The sequence below is a fragment of the Frieseomelitta varia genome, unplaced genomic scaffold, assembly GCF_011392965.1.
Source record: "Frieseomelitta varia isolate USP_RPSP 00005682 unplaced genomic scaffold, Fvar_1.2 scaffold_984, whole genome shotgun sequence".
Lineage (NCBI taxonomy): Eukaryota > Metazoa > Arthropoda > Insecta > Hymenoptera > Apidae > Frieseomelitta > Frieseomelitta varia.
Genome location: NW_025110794.1, coordinates 311716 through 328737, shown reverse-complemented (window position 1 = coordinate 328737; position 17022 = coordinate 311716). Strand labels below are relative to the sequence as shown.

Sequence of the window (17022 nt, the reverse complement as noted above, 5' to 3'; positions counted from 1 at the left end):
TATATGAATGACAATGGGCTGAAATACATCATATTTTAAAATTCATCATTTTTATACGCAACAGGTGCAGGTAATGATGACATAATATGTTTTATTTTTTATATTATTTTTTTAGGAACTTGTATTTAAATTATTGAAGCAATTTATAATTGCTGTACATGTTACACAATATTTTTTCTTATTTTTTTGTTAGGGGAAATAAGTCATGGCAACGGTGGAAGAAAAAAAACGAGTTGGTGGCTCAAAAGTTTCAGCCATTGCAAATATCTTCCAATCAAAACCACAATTGGATAATCTAAGCCATAGGACAAATAACATTCTGTCAGATGGTTTCAAGGAACCAGCTGTGCCTTTAAAAGAATCTCCAACACAAGTTACAGTTGTTAGAACTGAGAGTCATGTAGCTCGTTTTAATAATGCACGTGCACTTTTTGAAAAACTTGGAGAGGAAAATAAACCAAATAAACCGTAAGTATAGAAAATAAATGTAGATAAAATATATAATATGTTATTAAATAATTTTCAAAATACATTTTCTATGTAGGGTGGACAGGATTACAAAACCTAGTAATTTACATGGTTTGAGATCACGTTCTAGCTCTGCAAATTCCGGATCAGGTTGTACATCTCCAGCTCGATCACCACGTCCTAGATCACCATCACCTCCAGGAACTAGAGATCATTTGAGCAATTGGAGTGCAAGTGTACCAGCGTTAAATGCTGAAAGGCATTTTGAAAATGGTCATAATCACGGTTTGGATAATGTACCAGATAAACATAAATCACGGGTAGGATTTGGGAAATTTGACAAAAATTACGGTAAAGAAAATCGTTTAGATGATCGGCCAGAGAAACCAGAAAAACCTGAAAGAAGATTAAATTCAAAAGAATTAATTGAAAAACAGAAAAATTGGACTAGTCATTTTTCAAAAACAAGACCAAGTAGATATAATTCAGATCCAAATAGATCTTTGGTTCAAAGTTCTTTAAATCAGAGCGCAAGTAAAGTGAATGTTGAAGCTGCTTCTGTAGGACATATGCAAAATGCTACAAATACTGATAATGAAACAAAAAGATCAACAGATATTTCTGCTAATCCAGCTACAAGATCTGCAAGTTTTTGTTCTGCTAGGTCATCAGCCATATCTCCTCCTCCACCATTACCACCAACAAGAAATTCTTCTACTTCAAATGCAAAGAAAGAGAGACCAGCTAGTATTGCGGCAGTATCTCCACCAGATATTCCTAGTAGTCCAGAATATGCTACTATAAATAAATATTTTGATACTTCACCAACTATACCTGAATATGCAGTTGTACAAAAAAACACAAATGTGCAAAATAAACATTTCCAAAGAAACCAAGAACAACGAGAAATTTCAAAAAATGTAATCACTCCTTCAGTAGAAAAGTCACAAGATGCGTTCATCCCAGAATATGCTGTAGTACAGAAAAATACTGCAGCTAAAATGCATTCACGTAATGCAGATATATCGAAAAATACTTCAATGCATCATTCAAAAAATACTAACAGTTCCGAAAGTTGTGGTTTGCCTCTTAAAAATACTCTTGCAAGTTCAAGTATTGATATCTATTCACAAACAAAATCACATATTTCCTCCTATGAAAGAAATTCTGATATGTCTAGTCCAACACGAAGTATGTCAATAGAAAATATTAGTGTATCAGTGGAAAGTAAAATTAGAAGAGATAATGACTTACTTGATGCTCCTGAATATTTAAATTATCCTTCAAATGTTATACGTTCGCCACCTAAAACTTCTGAATGGAGAAATGAATGGTTAGCTAAAAACGATGAAATTTTAAAAAAAGCAGATTTAAAATCTACCAAGGAAGACACAGAAACTAAAAATGAAGTTATAAGACCTGATCCACGGCCAGACTGGGCCAGACCATGTATAAATACTGTGAGAAAAAAAGATAGTTTAATAGAAGAAAAGAAAATTGAGTCATCAAAATCTCCAGATCCGGAATTGAGACCACCTTCTGGAGGTACGGATAGTGCATCTTCTAGTATGAGCTCCCCTAGCTCCCCTTCCAAGGATAGTAAAGAAGAAAAGGCAGATAAGGAAATGTCAGAAAAATTTCAAGCGGGTATAGTATATGTGAATACTTTCCAATAACATGATTCATATTCATATAACAATATATAATAGTAAATACATTTAATACGTACGTACAAACAGACAAATTTAATTTAAATTTATCTCTTAATAAGTGAACTTTATATATTTTATTAGTTACAATTATCTCTGAATCTGAATAAATCTGAATTTTGCCGTTTTATTGTGGCTATGTGCCAAATACTAAAAAGTTACCAGTATAGGAGGAAACTCTTTTCCTTTCCCTTTCCCTTCTCTTCTTCATCTTAGTTCCTCCTACTGGTTCAACAGTATTATTTATAGAAATCTGTATTCTGTTCTGCTTCTGTCTGGCTTTACTTCATACCATTTATTTCAGAGAAGTACTTTACAAATTTTAATAATTTATTTACCAGTGTTTAATTGAAAATTTGCTTTATTCTTGTGATACCTGTTTTATGTAAAGTGACTTTGTATAAGATGTACATAAATGATACATAAATTATCTTATCTTTTGAATAATGTCATAAATTTTCTGAAATGTGTTTTTAAAAAGATTTTTTTGAAACAATTTTTAATAATAGTAATTTCAATTTGTTATTAAAAGAATTACTTTTCTGAAATAATTTCCTAAATTCTTTGATAAAATATGTGTGTATCTTTCATAAGTAATACATTTTTATCAAACATTATATGTACTATGAAAAATTTAAAATTATGGTTGTAATTTAAAAAAAAAAATTGGTTCTAATGTTTTTATTGTGCATGTGATTTTTCAATCCTATAAATTGTTTATTATTTTGTATATAAAGAAATACCAAGTACCATGTGTTTACGACTACTTTGCATTGATTGCCGAGGTATTTTTGTTCAAAATTAATGATGTACATATATGTATGTACTTAGTATATATATATTTTTTATTATATATAACGATATGAAATTTTTATATTTAAGGCCGTAACAGTTATGATCTGCAACATGAAGAACAAGAAAAACCTGCAGCATTCACAGAAGATAAGCCTACTTTAGAAAAAAATTCAAAATTTAATGAACCAGATACTACTACAGTCATTCGACGATCTCATGTGCGCGTTGATCTTCAAGCTGCTGGTTTGGTACAACGGCCGCCATCCGTTGTTAGTTCAGATCAAGAATACCCACCTCTAGAACATAAAGATATACCAATACCTTCGCCATATGTAAAAAAAATGCAACAAAATCAAGAAATTTCTGTCCAAAACAATGAAGTTAAGCCACAAGTAAAAATAAATATAGAAGAAAATACTTTAATAAAAACTGATTCAACAAAAATTTGCCATAACAAAATATCTCAAGATAATAATCAAGAACATGTACGAATAAATTCAGTAATTACAGGAGGAAATCAAAATATAGTCTTAGATAATAAGTCAAAATCAAATATTGCCAATGAAAGGCATACATTTCCTGAAACAGTATGTCAGAAAACAGTATCTAATGCCAAAAATGATCAAATTAAAATCTCTGTACGAGAAAAATTAGCAAAAAATAAAGAAGAAGTATCTGGAAAACGTTCAAGTTTTGCCGAAGTGGATAATAAAGTAGATCAAGCCATTTTAAATACAAATCAATGCTCAATGGTTCCAAGTATACACACTATGGATAATTCATCAGAAAAATTGGTTAACAAAGAAATAGAATTAAGTGATACTGCACAGTCAGAAAATACGTCCAAACTTATGTCAAAAACAAATAATAAAAAGGAATTCATAACATTAGCAGGAGATGCAGTATCATCATCTAAATCTAGTTCTCAAACAATAAGCAATATTCTAAATAAAAGTATAGAGGAATTAAATCAACCACAAACAACGTGGGAACAAGAAAAACAAAAAGTCGAACTAGCAAAGTTGAGATTGCAAGAAAATACTTCTACAACTACTGTTCAACAAATTAATGTATCTCAAAATATATCACCTGCTATTGTAACTCAGCAACATATAGAAAAGAAACAACTAAATGAACATATTGTATCTGAAAGTGTTCATGATGATAGTGATTCCAGTGATACTAAAACTATTACAAATCTGGAACATGTACCAGCAATGGAGATGAAAAATGTCATGGAACAAAATGATTCTAAAATTGTTACAGAAAATCTTTCTAAAGCTATTACAAATCAAATTTCTGTAACACCAGATACTATGACAGCTGATGAAGCAGAAAACCTGTTAAGTTCTCGGTAAGTTACTTGATCATAATAGATATAAGTTCTTATAATTACAGAAGGAATTGTATATAATAATGAGTGTATTTAAAATTATATGATGCACTAAAATTTCAATATAAATTTCTTTTAAACACATTTCTGTATTTTATCAGTATGATAATTCTAGTTACATAGCAAATAATTTTATAGCAACTTGCAAACAGCTTAATAACTTTTATTTTTTTACTTTGAATTCTAATATTTTTTTCTGTTCATGTTTATTTAAATGTGACTTCAAACAAACTTGTAATGTACTGGGACAAAACACAGCATCTTAGAGAAAAAGATAAGGTGAGTTAATTGTTACTGTCTGGTTAAATGTTTAGTTCATTGATCATGATATTAAATTGTAAAAAAAAAAGCATCGTGAATCATATGAATAATCAATTAGACAAGGATCAGCTTTATTGTCGGATGAAGAAGCTCAAGAAATAGCAAGATTATTATCACCAACTACACATGCTGAAGTTGTAAGTGAAGAAAATTCTATTGATAAAAATAGAGAAATGGACAAAGAGAGAGAAAGGGATGATCAAGATAACACACCAGATTGGCTTTCTGATGTCTTGTCTGCTCCTGATACCAGTCTTATTAATAGCACCACTAATGATTATAGGTGAATCAGTTTGGTCTTTTATGTTTTTTATGTTCTATAAAACTATTTTGCAGCTAATGCTATCTATTGATTTTAGTTACTTTTATTAATAGCACATGCAGTGACATGATGTATCATAATCTTGTAATACTTTTTCATTAAAAAATACTAAAGTTTTATACACACTTTTTAGTTTGTCCCATAGATCACGTAGCGATTTAACAATAGACTCATTGACGGAGAGTCAAGTTGGTTCTGTAACAGGTAGTGAAAGTGGTTTACTTGGATCCGTTAATAGCTTGAATGATACTTATGAAATCAACGATGATACAGAAACAGAACATCAAGATGAATACGTTCCACCGACGCCCGGCAAAGTTGTAAGATCTTAAATATGTTTATTAACCCTGGATTACCCACCTGGGGGTCTAGCGCAGGTACATCCCGGCGACTAGACCCTCACGTGAGTAATCCCGGGTTAAATACATTTTGAGAATAAAGCATAATTAAAAAATTATAATGTTTATTTAGGTACTTGTGGAAAATGGTGTACATTATTTTGAGGATGGTCATTTTTGGATGGAAGTTGCAGGAATACCAGAATCGGATGACGAGAAAGATGATTATCCAACAAATGTACCCGTTAAAAAAATGTCTAAAGTTTCATTTGATACAAGACCAATGAGAGTTTATTCAACACATTCAGTAAATGAGTATGATCGACGAAACGAAGATGTGGATCCCGTTGCTGCCAGTGCAGAATATGAACTTGAGAAACGAGTTGAAAAAATGGAGGTAATTCCATTTAAAATCAATATTAAAGAATGATACACATTTTATTATGTAATATAAATAAAAAAATTTATTAGGTATTTCCAGTGGAACTTATGAAAGGTCCAGAAGGTCTTGGTTTAAGCATTATTGGAATGGGTGTCGGGGCAGATGCAGGACTAGAAAAATTAGGTATATTTGTCAAAACAATCACAGAAAAAGGCGCAGCTGCACGAGAAGGCAGGATACAAGTAAACGATCAAATCGTTGAAGTAGACGGAAAATCTCTAGTTGGTGTGACACAAGCATATGCAGCTAGTGTTCTTCGTAATACTTCAGGTCTCGTACGTTTTGTAATTGGTCGAGAACGTGATCCAAATTCGGAAGTAGCTATGTTAATTCGACAAAGCCTTCAAGCAGATAAAGAAAGAGAACAACAAGCTAACTCTGCTAGGTATTAATCAATTCAATAAATTTATACATTTTCATATATAGAGTCAATAAATTCATATGTATTTTTTAAAAAAGATTTCCCAATGATGGTTTATCCTTGCTCGCTAATATCTATGACGAAAATTCACGGCCACTTCAATGATGGCTCGAAGCCTCTTGAAGCGCTGAGGGAAATCAATTTTTTTTTTCAAATTAATTAAATTTCAAATTAATTTTTTTCGTTTTAATAAAATTATTTAAGAAATTTTAAAATAAGCATATTTCTACAGAAAACTTAATTTTTCGGATGCTTCACCTGATAGTCAACGAGGTGGTGAAGATATTTCTGTCGGAGGAATGGGAGGAATACCAGGTTCTCCAGCTATGTCATCATGTTCGGAAGGGGAACCTCCTCAAAGTCCTATAGAAAATTATTTATCTACTTCTGGTCGAAGTAGATCTCCTATTATTAGTTCATCAATGCCACCGCATACATCTGCTACAACACAAAACGATGTTGACAGTTTAAGACTGCTTTTACAAGAGGTATTATTCTTTTGTTAATAAGAAAAAAAGTATGCAGTATAAAATATATGTAATTTGCATAATTTTATGTATGTGTAATAATTTAGTTATAATAGCTTTCATCTATAAGTATTTCTCTCATAAGTACATACATGTAGTTAATGAGAAATATATACTATGGTCTCATTGCTTATGAAAGATAGTTTAAATTAGAAATTTCATGATTTTATACTAAAATATATTTTGTATTATTTTATTATTGCACAAAAATTTTGTGTTTATTTTTATTAATTTCATATAAAACATTATTGTATACTATGCGACATATAAATTCATATATATGTATATATATTTTTTATATTGCTATCTTATATACACCATAAGCACTTCCTCATAGATCTTAGCGTGAATATATTTTGGTGTTGCTTATGCACTGTGTTCGTTGTTCACTGCTTGCAGAGTCAGTATAAACTAGCATTAGCAGATGGAGAGGTGGAAAAACTCAAAGCTAAGGTAATAGCATAAGATAAAGAATTTTATTTTATTTTTGTGTTGATGCATTTTGCTTGTATATCACGTGCTTATATTTATGAATTTGTGTGCAGCTTAGTGCATATTTCCCTTAGATTTTTATCATTTCATACAGTTTTCATGTTCTAATTTGCTATTATAAATAACATAAAGGAATATAAAATGGTTCGTTGAAGATATGTTAACCTATATCTTAGATATATATGTGTTTTGTATATGTTGTTTATAATAAACTTGATTCAAAATTTTTTATTTGTAGCTTGTAGACTTAGAAAACAGTGGAGCTGGTAGCGAGGAGTATGCAGCAAAATTGCGTGAATCTGGTTTACGGCTACATGAATCTGAAAGAGCTTTGGGTACTGCTAGACAGGATCTAGTAGCGGCACGGGAAATGCTTTCTCAAGCAACAGCACAAAATGCTGCTTTACAACAAAAATATGCTCGAGCCAGGAGAGCAGCTCGTGAATTACGTACAGATATTGCTGCTAGAGACGAGTTTTATCAACAGTTACTACAAGAGAAAGATACGGAATATAATGCTCTTGTTAAAAGTTTGAAAGATAGGGTATGTTATCAATTATCATTAAAAAAATAAAAACAGTCTAAAATAAAAAATTAATTATAAACAATTATAGGTAATTACATTGGAGGTAGAATTAACAGAAACACAAAGAAGGTTCGGGTTACCAGTAAGATTGCCTTATGATGGAACTACAGCTAGAATTGTTACGCCACAATTATCGCGTCGTCAATTACCCCCTCCCCCCTCGTCTACTAATTGTCAGCTTTCTGATACTGAAACATCAGACCTGAGTAGTCCTGATGATGGTGATAAAACAGCGACGGTCGAAAGAAAGTTACCGCTTCCGTTGCCAGTCAAAGAAGAATTAGATCGAGCAGTACCTGCTCATCGGCTTCTTGATAATTCTGCTGGAAAAAGTAAAGCTGAACTTGCCAGTAGAGGGGGTCTTGCAAATCGACAACTTCCTAAACGTTCTGGTGGCCTTAGCAACAGCAGTTCTGTACGTACATAATCAATGTTACTAAATTCAGAAAATCGATAATTTATTTTAATTTTATATTATAGGATTATGGTTTAGATGAATCAGGTGACAATACTGATGAAGATTCATCTTCTAAATTACTTTCTCAAGACACAAGCAGCAGATCGCCAAATGATTTAACATCAAAACAATCAAATTTGAGTTCCTATTCCAGCAGTTCTTCAATTAGTTCATTGAAAAGCAAACATATGGAACCTACACATCCGACAACAATTCGACAACATAGTACTATTAGTTCACAAGTTAGAGCTATGACGGAACAAAGTTGGCCACAATCTCAAAAAAGTATTTTTCTGTTATTCTTTATATGTAATATTTATAAAACTATATAAAATTTTATATAAAATTTTTATCGATTCTTTGTAGATTTAACTGGACCACCAGCATCATTTGCGGAGCAGTTAAAACAAGTTTTAGCGGAAAGAGAAAGACGACTTGGTGGAAATGATATGTCTTCGTCAAGAGAAAGTTCTGGGGATTTTAGTGACTTAAATAATCCACATTCTAGCGATCCAACTTTAGTTACTCATCATTTAGTGGAAGAAATACGACAAGCTGTAAATGAAGCTAATCAAAGAGGTAATATATCTTATAACATATCTAATATGTATGTTATAGAAAGTAATTTCTTTTTTTTATAATGAGTTATTTATTTGTACAGTAAAAAAGGCCACTATTCCTTCATCAAATTTAGTTGGTTCCACACCTTGGCATCATCCAGGTAGTTCACCTTCTAGTCTATCTTCTGGTGGATCAGTGAGCCCACCTGCTGTTGATCCTAGTCCGTCTAAAACAGGTATTTTTAATATTCGCAGAACAATGCAAGCAGTGAATGATTGATTTTTATCCCTTCTTTTATTTTTTTTAAATTTACTTTTTTCACACATTTTGTTTGTTATAATTTGACCCGTTCCGTGTGTAAACAATATTATGGATCTAGATACGAGTGAAGTTTGGTTGCCTCCTCATCCAAGCGACTTTGGTTTAGGTGACAAGAAATCCCACTTCTGGCAGAATGCACCAGTCACCGATTGGTCCAAAGAACAAGTAAGTATATATTTATTTAAAGAAATATGTTTACTATATAGATTTATTATAAAATATTGTATTTGTACTTGAAAAATGCTATTAGGTTTGTCAGTGGTTGTCAGGGATTGGTTTGGAACGTTATGCATCACGCTTTTTGGACACTGGAATTAATGGTGGAAATCTTTTACGACTTGAGTCTCGTGACCTGAAAGCTTTTGGTATTTGTGGAGATGAGAAATCCCATTTGAAACGTAAATTAAAAGAACTTAGAGCACAGGCAGATCGAGAACGCAAAGAGAGGAAGGAAATAGAACGTATGCGACGAAAAGCGGAAAAAGCTGCACGAAAAAAATAGTTTGTGCGTACATTAATGTACTTATGTCCTCTATAAAATGCAATAACTGCACAAAAAATTCGTGACATACTCAAATTTTGTGTACGATATTCCAGTGATGTTTGTAATTTTTACTTCTTCCGTCTGTATTTAATTCTCTGATATATATAAACAGTTATTACACAGTTTACTAATATTCTTAAATGTTCTTAATCGGATATCTCACTATCCGACATTTTAAAATTTGATTATTTATACTTATAAATTTTTTAACTTTAAATTTTTGCATTTATTTATGATTTTTCTATTCTTGTTGCTTCACATTCATATTGTTCTTGTAGTATTTGCTAGTTACTATTTATAATAATAATAATGAATACAATTTGAGGAAGAGAATGTGTATGAATGTAAAAGCATGTCTACTATGCCAGATGTATGCATGTGATATGTATGTATAAAATTCAAGCCATTTAGGTAAATTGTAATAAAACTTTGATTAACTAATATTTTTTTTTTACAATTGTAAGTATACTTTTGTAGAAAAGCAAAAGTTTCATGTTATTAATATTTCTGTATTTATTTTTATTATCAACTATGCAACAACTTTTCATAATGAATAATATAAATGCTAGTAAAATAGAGCCTTAGAATGTACTATTGTTAGAAGAAAAGTGACTGTCCTTTATTATATGTATATCATGAAATATCAACGAATTTGTAATTATCAATATAGCATGTATTAATGTGTTAAATTCCAATGATCGAATTATAAAATAATTTCATTTATCTATATTTATTGCGACTAAATTTGCTCAGTTTATATAATTAGAAAGTTATTGCTTTTTTAAATCAGAGTCAAAAGTATTAAACAATTTTTATCATGCTATCATATACATATTTGTATTAAAATTTTTCTTCCTTTAAAAATTAACGACATTTGTATTATTATATTTAATCTGCGAATTATGTACTAGAAATCCGCACAACGTCTATTTTATTGACGATGTAAGGCGATGGTAATTTTTAAATTATGTAATGAATTTGTTTAGCGTTTTATATACTTCAAACATTCCATATATACGATACTTTATAATTTTATCTTTATTATATAACGTATATAAATGAAAAAAAATCATAGAAGCTCTCATATTTTAGGTGACGTCCCTGTATGTATGAATGTTGTATGGATACATTACATATTAATATATGTTAATACTTAAATTTGTATCCTAACGAAAGTTCATTATAAATGTTTATTCAAATAATTATGGGACTCACTTGAGTACAGTATAGACAAACGTACTTTATTGTACGCATACTTATTTATAATAACATTAATTTTTGTACAGTGTTAAGTACTTTGTTCTACCTTTATACCATTCTCAATGTACAATGTTTTTCTCTCGAAAAAAAAATAATTTCTTTTACATAGAACAATTAAACAAAGTATTTAACATTGATACATATATTGTACATATGCAATGAACGATCACTAATACTGTAATCTACAAAAAATGATTATGATGTAAGGCGTGCAAGAGGCATAACTGTAGTGTCATAATATCTTTATAGAAGATAGTTCTTAATTTCCTAACTTAAACGTTTATCGAAGGTCCTCCATTTTCTAATAATGTATCACAATATTTCAAAAGCACTTATTGTTACTTTTGTCGTTATGTACAACGAACTGTGGGAACTCATCAAAAATATCAACACAATATGACATTCTTGCGTCTCAGGGTAACCATTAATATGTTTTGAGATATAAGTGTGTTCAATGAATTAAAAATTTTCATGAAAAAGCGTCCTGCAATTCGTTTTTAAATAACTATTGTGATTTCGTAGGAGCAGATGTTTTATAAAAACTGACTGATTTACAATAAGTTTTTATAGTTGATTTTCGAACAATGGCTTAGATATGATGATATAATGCCATTTGTCCAAAAGTAATTATAGAACCAAAACTTATATTCCTCTATAAAACTACATAATATCTGAGTGTTTTCATACATTTTCAATGATTTTAAAGTATTGCTCACAAGAGAGGAAATGATAGTTCCATGGATAAAGACACAGAGAATGCATACATGGCAGCTTTTTAATAATGTCTATGAAAAGTATTGTCAACAAATACTCCTAAACATTTTAATTAAAAATAATTCATACTATACATTCGTAGTTTGTTCTTTTTACCTGATAAATAAAGTATTGAAAATATATTTAATATTTGTAATATATATCATGTATGTACTTATTATTAGAATGAAATTTTTTATGTACTAAAATGGATCGTAAATATAGAAACAATCCTACATATTGGTGTATTTTTTCACGCTTAGAACAATATACGTATTCAAATAAAGCGCCATATATCGAAAAATGTTTGATCGATAATCTGCATCATTTCGACAGTAAGAATTATACATAATAGAAAATTGTGTTAAACCAGAAAATGCCAGCTATAATTATTAAAGATTTTTCTTGGCGTCAAACTTCAGAATTTGTTATATTAAACGTACCTTTGAAAGGCCATCCAAAAAAGGTTGACCTATTCATAATAGATAATTACGTAAAGGTAAAAATTTTAATTTTTAATGATTGAAATTATAGCAATCAAATATGAACATAATATGTGATATTTAATTCAATAACAGATCAGTTTTCCACCATTCATATTAGAATTATTTCTTTGGGCTAATATTGTTGAAAAAGAAAGTAAATGTATTTTGACAGAACAAGAAGCAATAATTACTTTACGTAAAGCAAACATCAGTTTGAACTGGCCTAGTCTTGAAGTACAAGATATTAATAATGATTTTAAACAAGATTATCGTGCTCAAGCTTTGGAACATGCTCAAAAACTTGCCGAAGAAAAAATCAAACTTAAGAGTGGTATGTAAAGAATTGTATATATAATATTACAAACTTTTCAATGATTCATAATTTGCTTTAGAAAAATGTCAACATTTGCAAAAAGAAGCGGTGAAAGAACAAATCAGTGTCAATACAGCTACATTGAATAAAATAGATGCGATACGGGATACACAGCGGAAAGAAGCAATGCTAGAATTTGAAGACTGGAGATTAAAAGCTCAAGTACCATTATTTTCTAATATTGAAGGGAAAATACAAGAAAACAGAAAAGCTTACAAGTTAGGATTTGAACAAATAACTTTTTTTTCTTAAATAATTATTTTTAATATAATTAATAATTCTTTTTTATATCATTTTTACAAGACCACCATTAAAATGGTTTAAAGATGATGATAATAGATTAAAATCTCGACTAATAACCAAGGAAGAAATATTTAATAGTAATGGCACCATAAAAGAATTTAAATCCAAAGAAATCGATAAAGAAACAGTTATGAAAGTACAATCAGTAAATACAAATCAAGAGAGTAATCTTCAAATAAAAATGTCAGAAAAGAAAGATGACTTTCTTATTAACAAAAACGATACCAGTTGTTCTGAAGATTCTGATTCCAATTCTGATGTAAAGAAAGCAATAAATAAAAAGAATTTAGATATGATTTATGAGAAAGAACAAAAAAGAAGACCAGGATTAGAAGCTGTAAAAGCTGCGATACAAGGTAATATTTTGAAAAGAAATAACATATTTGAAGAATCTTCGAAGTCAGTACCGTTGCCGAGAAAAACGGGTACAATTAACATTACATTTTCGGAACGGAAATTCCCAACACCGGCCAGGGAAAGCTCTCATGTGGAAGAACAAGAAGTATTATTTTTTAATATTATAATTATTAAATTAATCTAAAAAAAAAGGTCGTATTAATATTGGTTGAATTACAGTGGTTGCAAAAACAAGCGGAAGCAAGACGTAAAATTGGTTTTGACTCGGAAGATCTTCGATCAGAAGAACGAGATCCGCAATGGTTAAAAGATAAAGGAGAGTACGTTTAATTCATTTTTGTATTAATCGAATGTTGATAAATTGTAAACTAACAAATTTTTTGGAAATTATTTTGTTTTTTTAGTGATTTCTTCAAAGTTGGAAATTACCTGGCAGCTATAAGCGCTTACACGTATGGTATTAAAATTAGTGATAAAATGGCATCCCTCTATGTAAATAGGTCAGCAGCACATTATGCATTGGGAAATTACTACAGATGTGTAGAAGACTGTTCTAAAGTATGTTATTAAAATTGTAATTTATTAAAAGTAAGATTTAACATTTATTTTATCTTTCAGGCACTAGAACTAATGGAACCGAAATGCGAAAGCAATCGAGAGTCAAGGGCTAGGTGTCATGCTCGACGAGGCGCAGCTCTTTGTAAATTATCCGCGCCTCAGCATGGTATTCCTGAGCTAGAAGTTGCTCTAGAATTAACACCGAACAATGAAAGTATAAAACATGACGTGTTAGCTGCAAAACAATACTTCAACATAAAAGATTAACAAGTAGGTGAATTAATTGTTTAGCTAACTGAAAAAACTCATGGAACGCTATTTCTTCTTGTTATTTTTTTAAACAAAGCATCAGATACAAAAACAAAAAATATTTGAAAAGAAATTAAACGTGAAAAAAATATGTTTTCCAAAAACGTTTATTAATATGTTACTTAAAAAAAACATGTAATACTTATAAAAATATCACAGTCAAAAATCCTGAAGAATGATTAAATCAAGGAACTTATCCTACACTAAAAGTAAACGCGGGATTATAAATATTATTTTGATATATTTCAATTTTTTAACGAAAAATTAAGTAACTACTTGTAATATTCTTGTGATAACACGTAAATGTTTGACAAAAAATTTCAATAGAGCCGGTCAATCGAACTTTATAATTCTTTTATCGACACACCCACATTTTGTATGTTCCAAAGCATGTATCACTTCGTGATGCCTGTCACGTTGTCGATCAATCATGTGTTTTACCATAAAAACAAGACTGATGTTTCTGGTTTCGATAGGTGCACAAATTTGTTTCGGATCCGAACAACATCCGGCTCCTTCACAACGTGTCAGGACGGTAGAGGCGGGATAAAAAATTTCATCCGGACTAGGACCAATAGTTAGAAGTTCTGCTACTGGTACAGCTCTTGGTTGTGGCATGGAACACTGAAATTCATGCACTAGCTGTACATGATTCAGAAATCCGCTATCTCTGAAAATCGAGTACATTATTCTAATCGATCTGTCAAAGTCACGTGACTGATATACACTTTGAATTTGTACATGTATGTAAGTACGTATAACATAATTTACCTATGATGTCTACCAATAGTAGCAAGAGCAAGGTGAATAAAAATCAACAGTAAGATGTATCTTCTCATATTTCCAATTATTTTTTAGTATTAAATGATATTTTGACGAACAGATTGATTTGAAAATCAACACACGCTTCGATAGATCTCACTGGCAATTGTCCGGGATCGAGAACTGCTAACACTCTTCTGCGATCTGAATTCTTTCTCCCGCTATATATACATGTAACTTTCATCCTCGGCCCGGTGCCCTCTGCCTCCCCTCTTTTACCGATTTCTCGTCATCTTTCTTCGTTGATCTACCTTTGGCCGTATTGTTTTCTCTCGTCCTATGGCGATTTGCACCGTCTCTCTCTCATTTCTCGGTAAACTTGAGGAGGACTTGAAGCAAAGCGTTCCGAGAACATCGTGAAGATAACTATAATTACAACTAGTGGGTCCTGCCTCCCGTTCGAACTGAGACCATGTTACGTCGCGTGACTAGTCATTCTTTCTCTCATTTTCTCCTTTCATCATATTTCTCCTTCCTTTTTTGTACTTTGAATCTGACAAATTTCGGCCAGTCATCAGTCAAATTATTATGTACCCTCTGATTTTCTCTTTCGTGTACCGGTTGCATCTCAAACATTATTTCTTCGTGCATCGATGCACCTTGTTCGAATTTCTTTACTCTCGAATAATTTTTATAAAAGTATCAATGGCTTTATTTTTATTGGCATATCTCATTTAAAAATATAAATTCTCAATATAAATATAAATATTAAAAAAATTAAAAAGGATATTTAAATCTAATTGTTAATTGTAATATTTTCATTTATGTCGGTAAATATTAATATGTTTAATTTTTATTCAGAGAAATGATTAAATATCAAAAGATTTATATAATTAAATTGGAGGAACTATTTGGTGGAACCACATGGTATGAAATACGTTGACCCTCTCTGCGCAATGTTATGCGTTGTATGATGCGGCAGGTTGCAGTGAGTCATTGAAGCTGTCTGCGAGGTGTCTGATTGCAAAACTTATTCATAACATCCTTTTCATTTTTGCGTGCTCTGTAAATTGTTATGTTACTAATTGTCAAACTAACGATATATCCGCTTGTGAAAAAGTTTCTATATGAAAGGTGAGAGTAGCTATCGGTTGCCCAAATCGAAATTCATGTTACAAGAATATTCGTTAACAGCTATTTATGGAACAGACTCAATGACATGCAAAGAATCCATGAACGAATCTATGAACCGTTAATGGAACCTTGTGTGTATTGATTAATAGTAGTCTTGAGAACAATCATTTTATAACTATTAGATTTCAGAAGATTGTGTAATCAAAATTTTTAGTTAATCATTTTAATGTCATTTAAAACTTAATTAATAATTAATTAGTGAATTACGTGACTTCTAGCACGTACCATTCATTATATACTTTTTTATTATTAATTATTCTACTTATATATTTAATAAAGATAACAAATAAGAAACAATTGAAAAAATTAAATAGAAGCTTCTATTTATTATTAGAAGCTTTTAATTAAATGTGAATAAGCATTTTCTGGAAATGCAATAATATTAACCATAGTTGGGCAAAACCAGAAATAGAAATGCTCAATTATTGCGCTATGAGGGATATTCCTATTACGTCAAATGAATGCGTAAAATTGCACGCATATTTTTACTATTAATCACATCCCTTATAACAAGAATTATAATGTAGTAAACATATTAATATTTTTTAAGAAAGATGTTCTTTCTGTGTCAAAAAATTGATTGATGGAAATTAATAAAACACATAATTAATAATATTCATTTTAATAATAAATAAATAAAATGAATATAAGACAAAAATCTAAGACAAAATTAAACGTATGGCAAACTGCCAAAAGAAGATACAAACAATTTCTACTATTTTACATGTAACTATTAGCGAATCTGAAGTACAAATGATTCATAAGCTCACGAGTTTAAAGTAAATTTTATTTTTGGCCTCTTTTTTATCTTGTTTGTTTTTTTGTATTGATCTATATTATCGTATCATATATTGATCTATATTATTATATAACATAATAAGTTATAAAATGATTATGTCATTTCGATAACTTTTGCGAGAACGAACAAGCAAAAGTTATATATTTTTATACATAATCTCGCATAGAAAACA

At 30.3% G+C, this 17022-nt stretch overlaps 4 protein-coding genes across 8 annotated transcripts in view; 2 read left to right on the top strand and 2 right to left on the bottom strand.

Moving 5' to 3' along the window:
* The first annotated feature begins 9 nt into the window (after positions 1-9).
* On the top strand, positions 10-11804 carry LOC122538322. Of its 5 annotated transcripts, XM_043672286.1 has the most exons (18): positions 10-70; positions 194-468; positions 545-2115; positions 3060-4326; positions 4624-4644; positions 4745-4969; positions 5142-5328; positions 5480-5743; positions 5818-6173; positions 6442-6697; positions 7136-7189; positions 7467-7772; positions 7843-8229; positions 8295-8556; positions 8638-8850; positions 8933-9067; positions 9212-9318; positions 9404-11804. In XM_043672286.1, the coding sequence occupies exons 2-18, from the start codon at positions 206-208 to the stop codon at positions 9653-9655; spliced, it is 6126 nt and encodes a 2041-aa protein (XP_043528221.1). In that variant the 5' UTR covers positions 10-70; positions 194-205; the 3' UTR covers positions 9656-11804. The 5 variants fall into 5 exon arrangements, with proteins under 5 accessions (XP_043528221.1, XP_043528225.1, XP_043528222.1 ...); XM_043672290.1 differs by lacking the exon at positions 10-70 and having other exon boundaries at positions 545-2013; XM_043672287.1 differs by lacking the exon at positions 10-70 and having other exon boundaries at positions 6475-6697.
* The window catches only part of LOC122538325 (protein virilizer), a 33435-nt gene continuing 20646 nt past the window's right edge, over positions 4234-17022 (bottom strand). The window contains exon 6 of the mRNA XM_043672296.1: positions 4234-4271. The gene's annotated coding sequence lies outside the window, so the exon portion shown is untranslated. The remainder of the gene's footprint in view (positions 4272-17022) is intronic.
* LOC122538328 (dynein axonemal assembly factor 4-like) lies at positions 11942-15928 on the top strand. Its single transcript, XM_043672299.1, has 9 exons — positions 11942-12209; positions 12289-12526; positions 12588-12786; positions 12872-13373; positions 13448-13548; positions 13633-13786; positions 13847-14056; positions 14572-14842; positions 15719-15928. Exons 1-7 carry the CDS (start codon positions 12087-12089, stop codon positions 14051-14053), a joined length of 1524 nt encoding a protein of 507 aa, XP_043528234.1. The 5' UTR covers positions 11942-12086; the 3' UTR covers positions 14054-14056; positions 14572-14842; positions 15719-15928.
* On the bottom strand, positions 14185-15009 carry LOC122538335 (vascular endothelial growth factor A-A-like). Its single transcript, XM_043672312.1, has 2 exons — positions 14867-15009; positions 14185-14765 (listed from the first exon to the last, which is right to left on the bottom strand). The coding sequence occupies exons 1-2, from the start codon at positions 14932-14934 to the stop codon at positions 14429-14431; spliced, it is 405 nt and encodes a 134-aa protein (XP_043528247.1). The 5' UTR covers positions 14935-15009; the 3' UTR covers positions 14185-14428.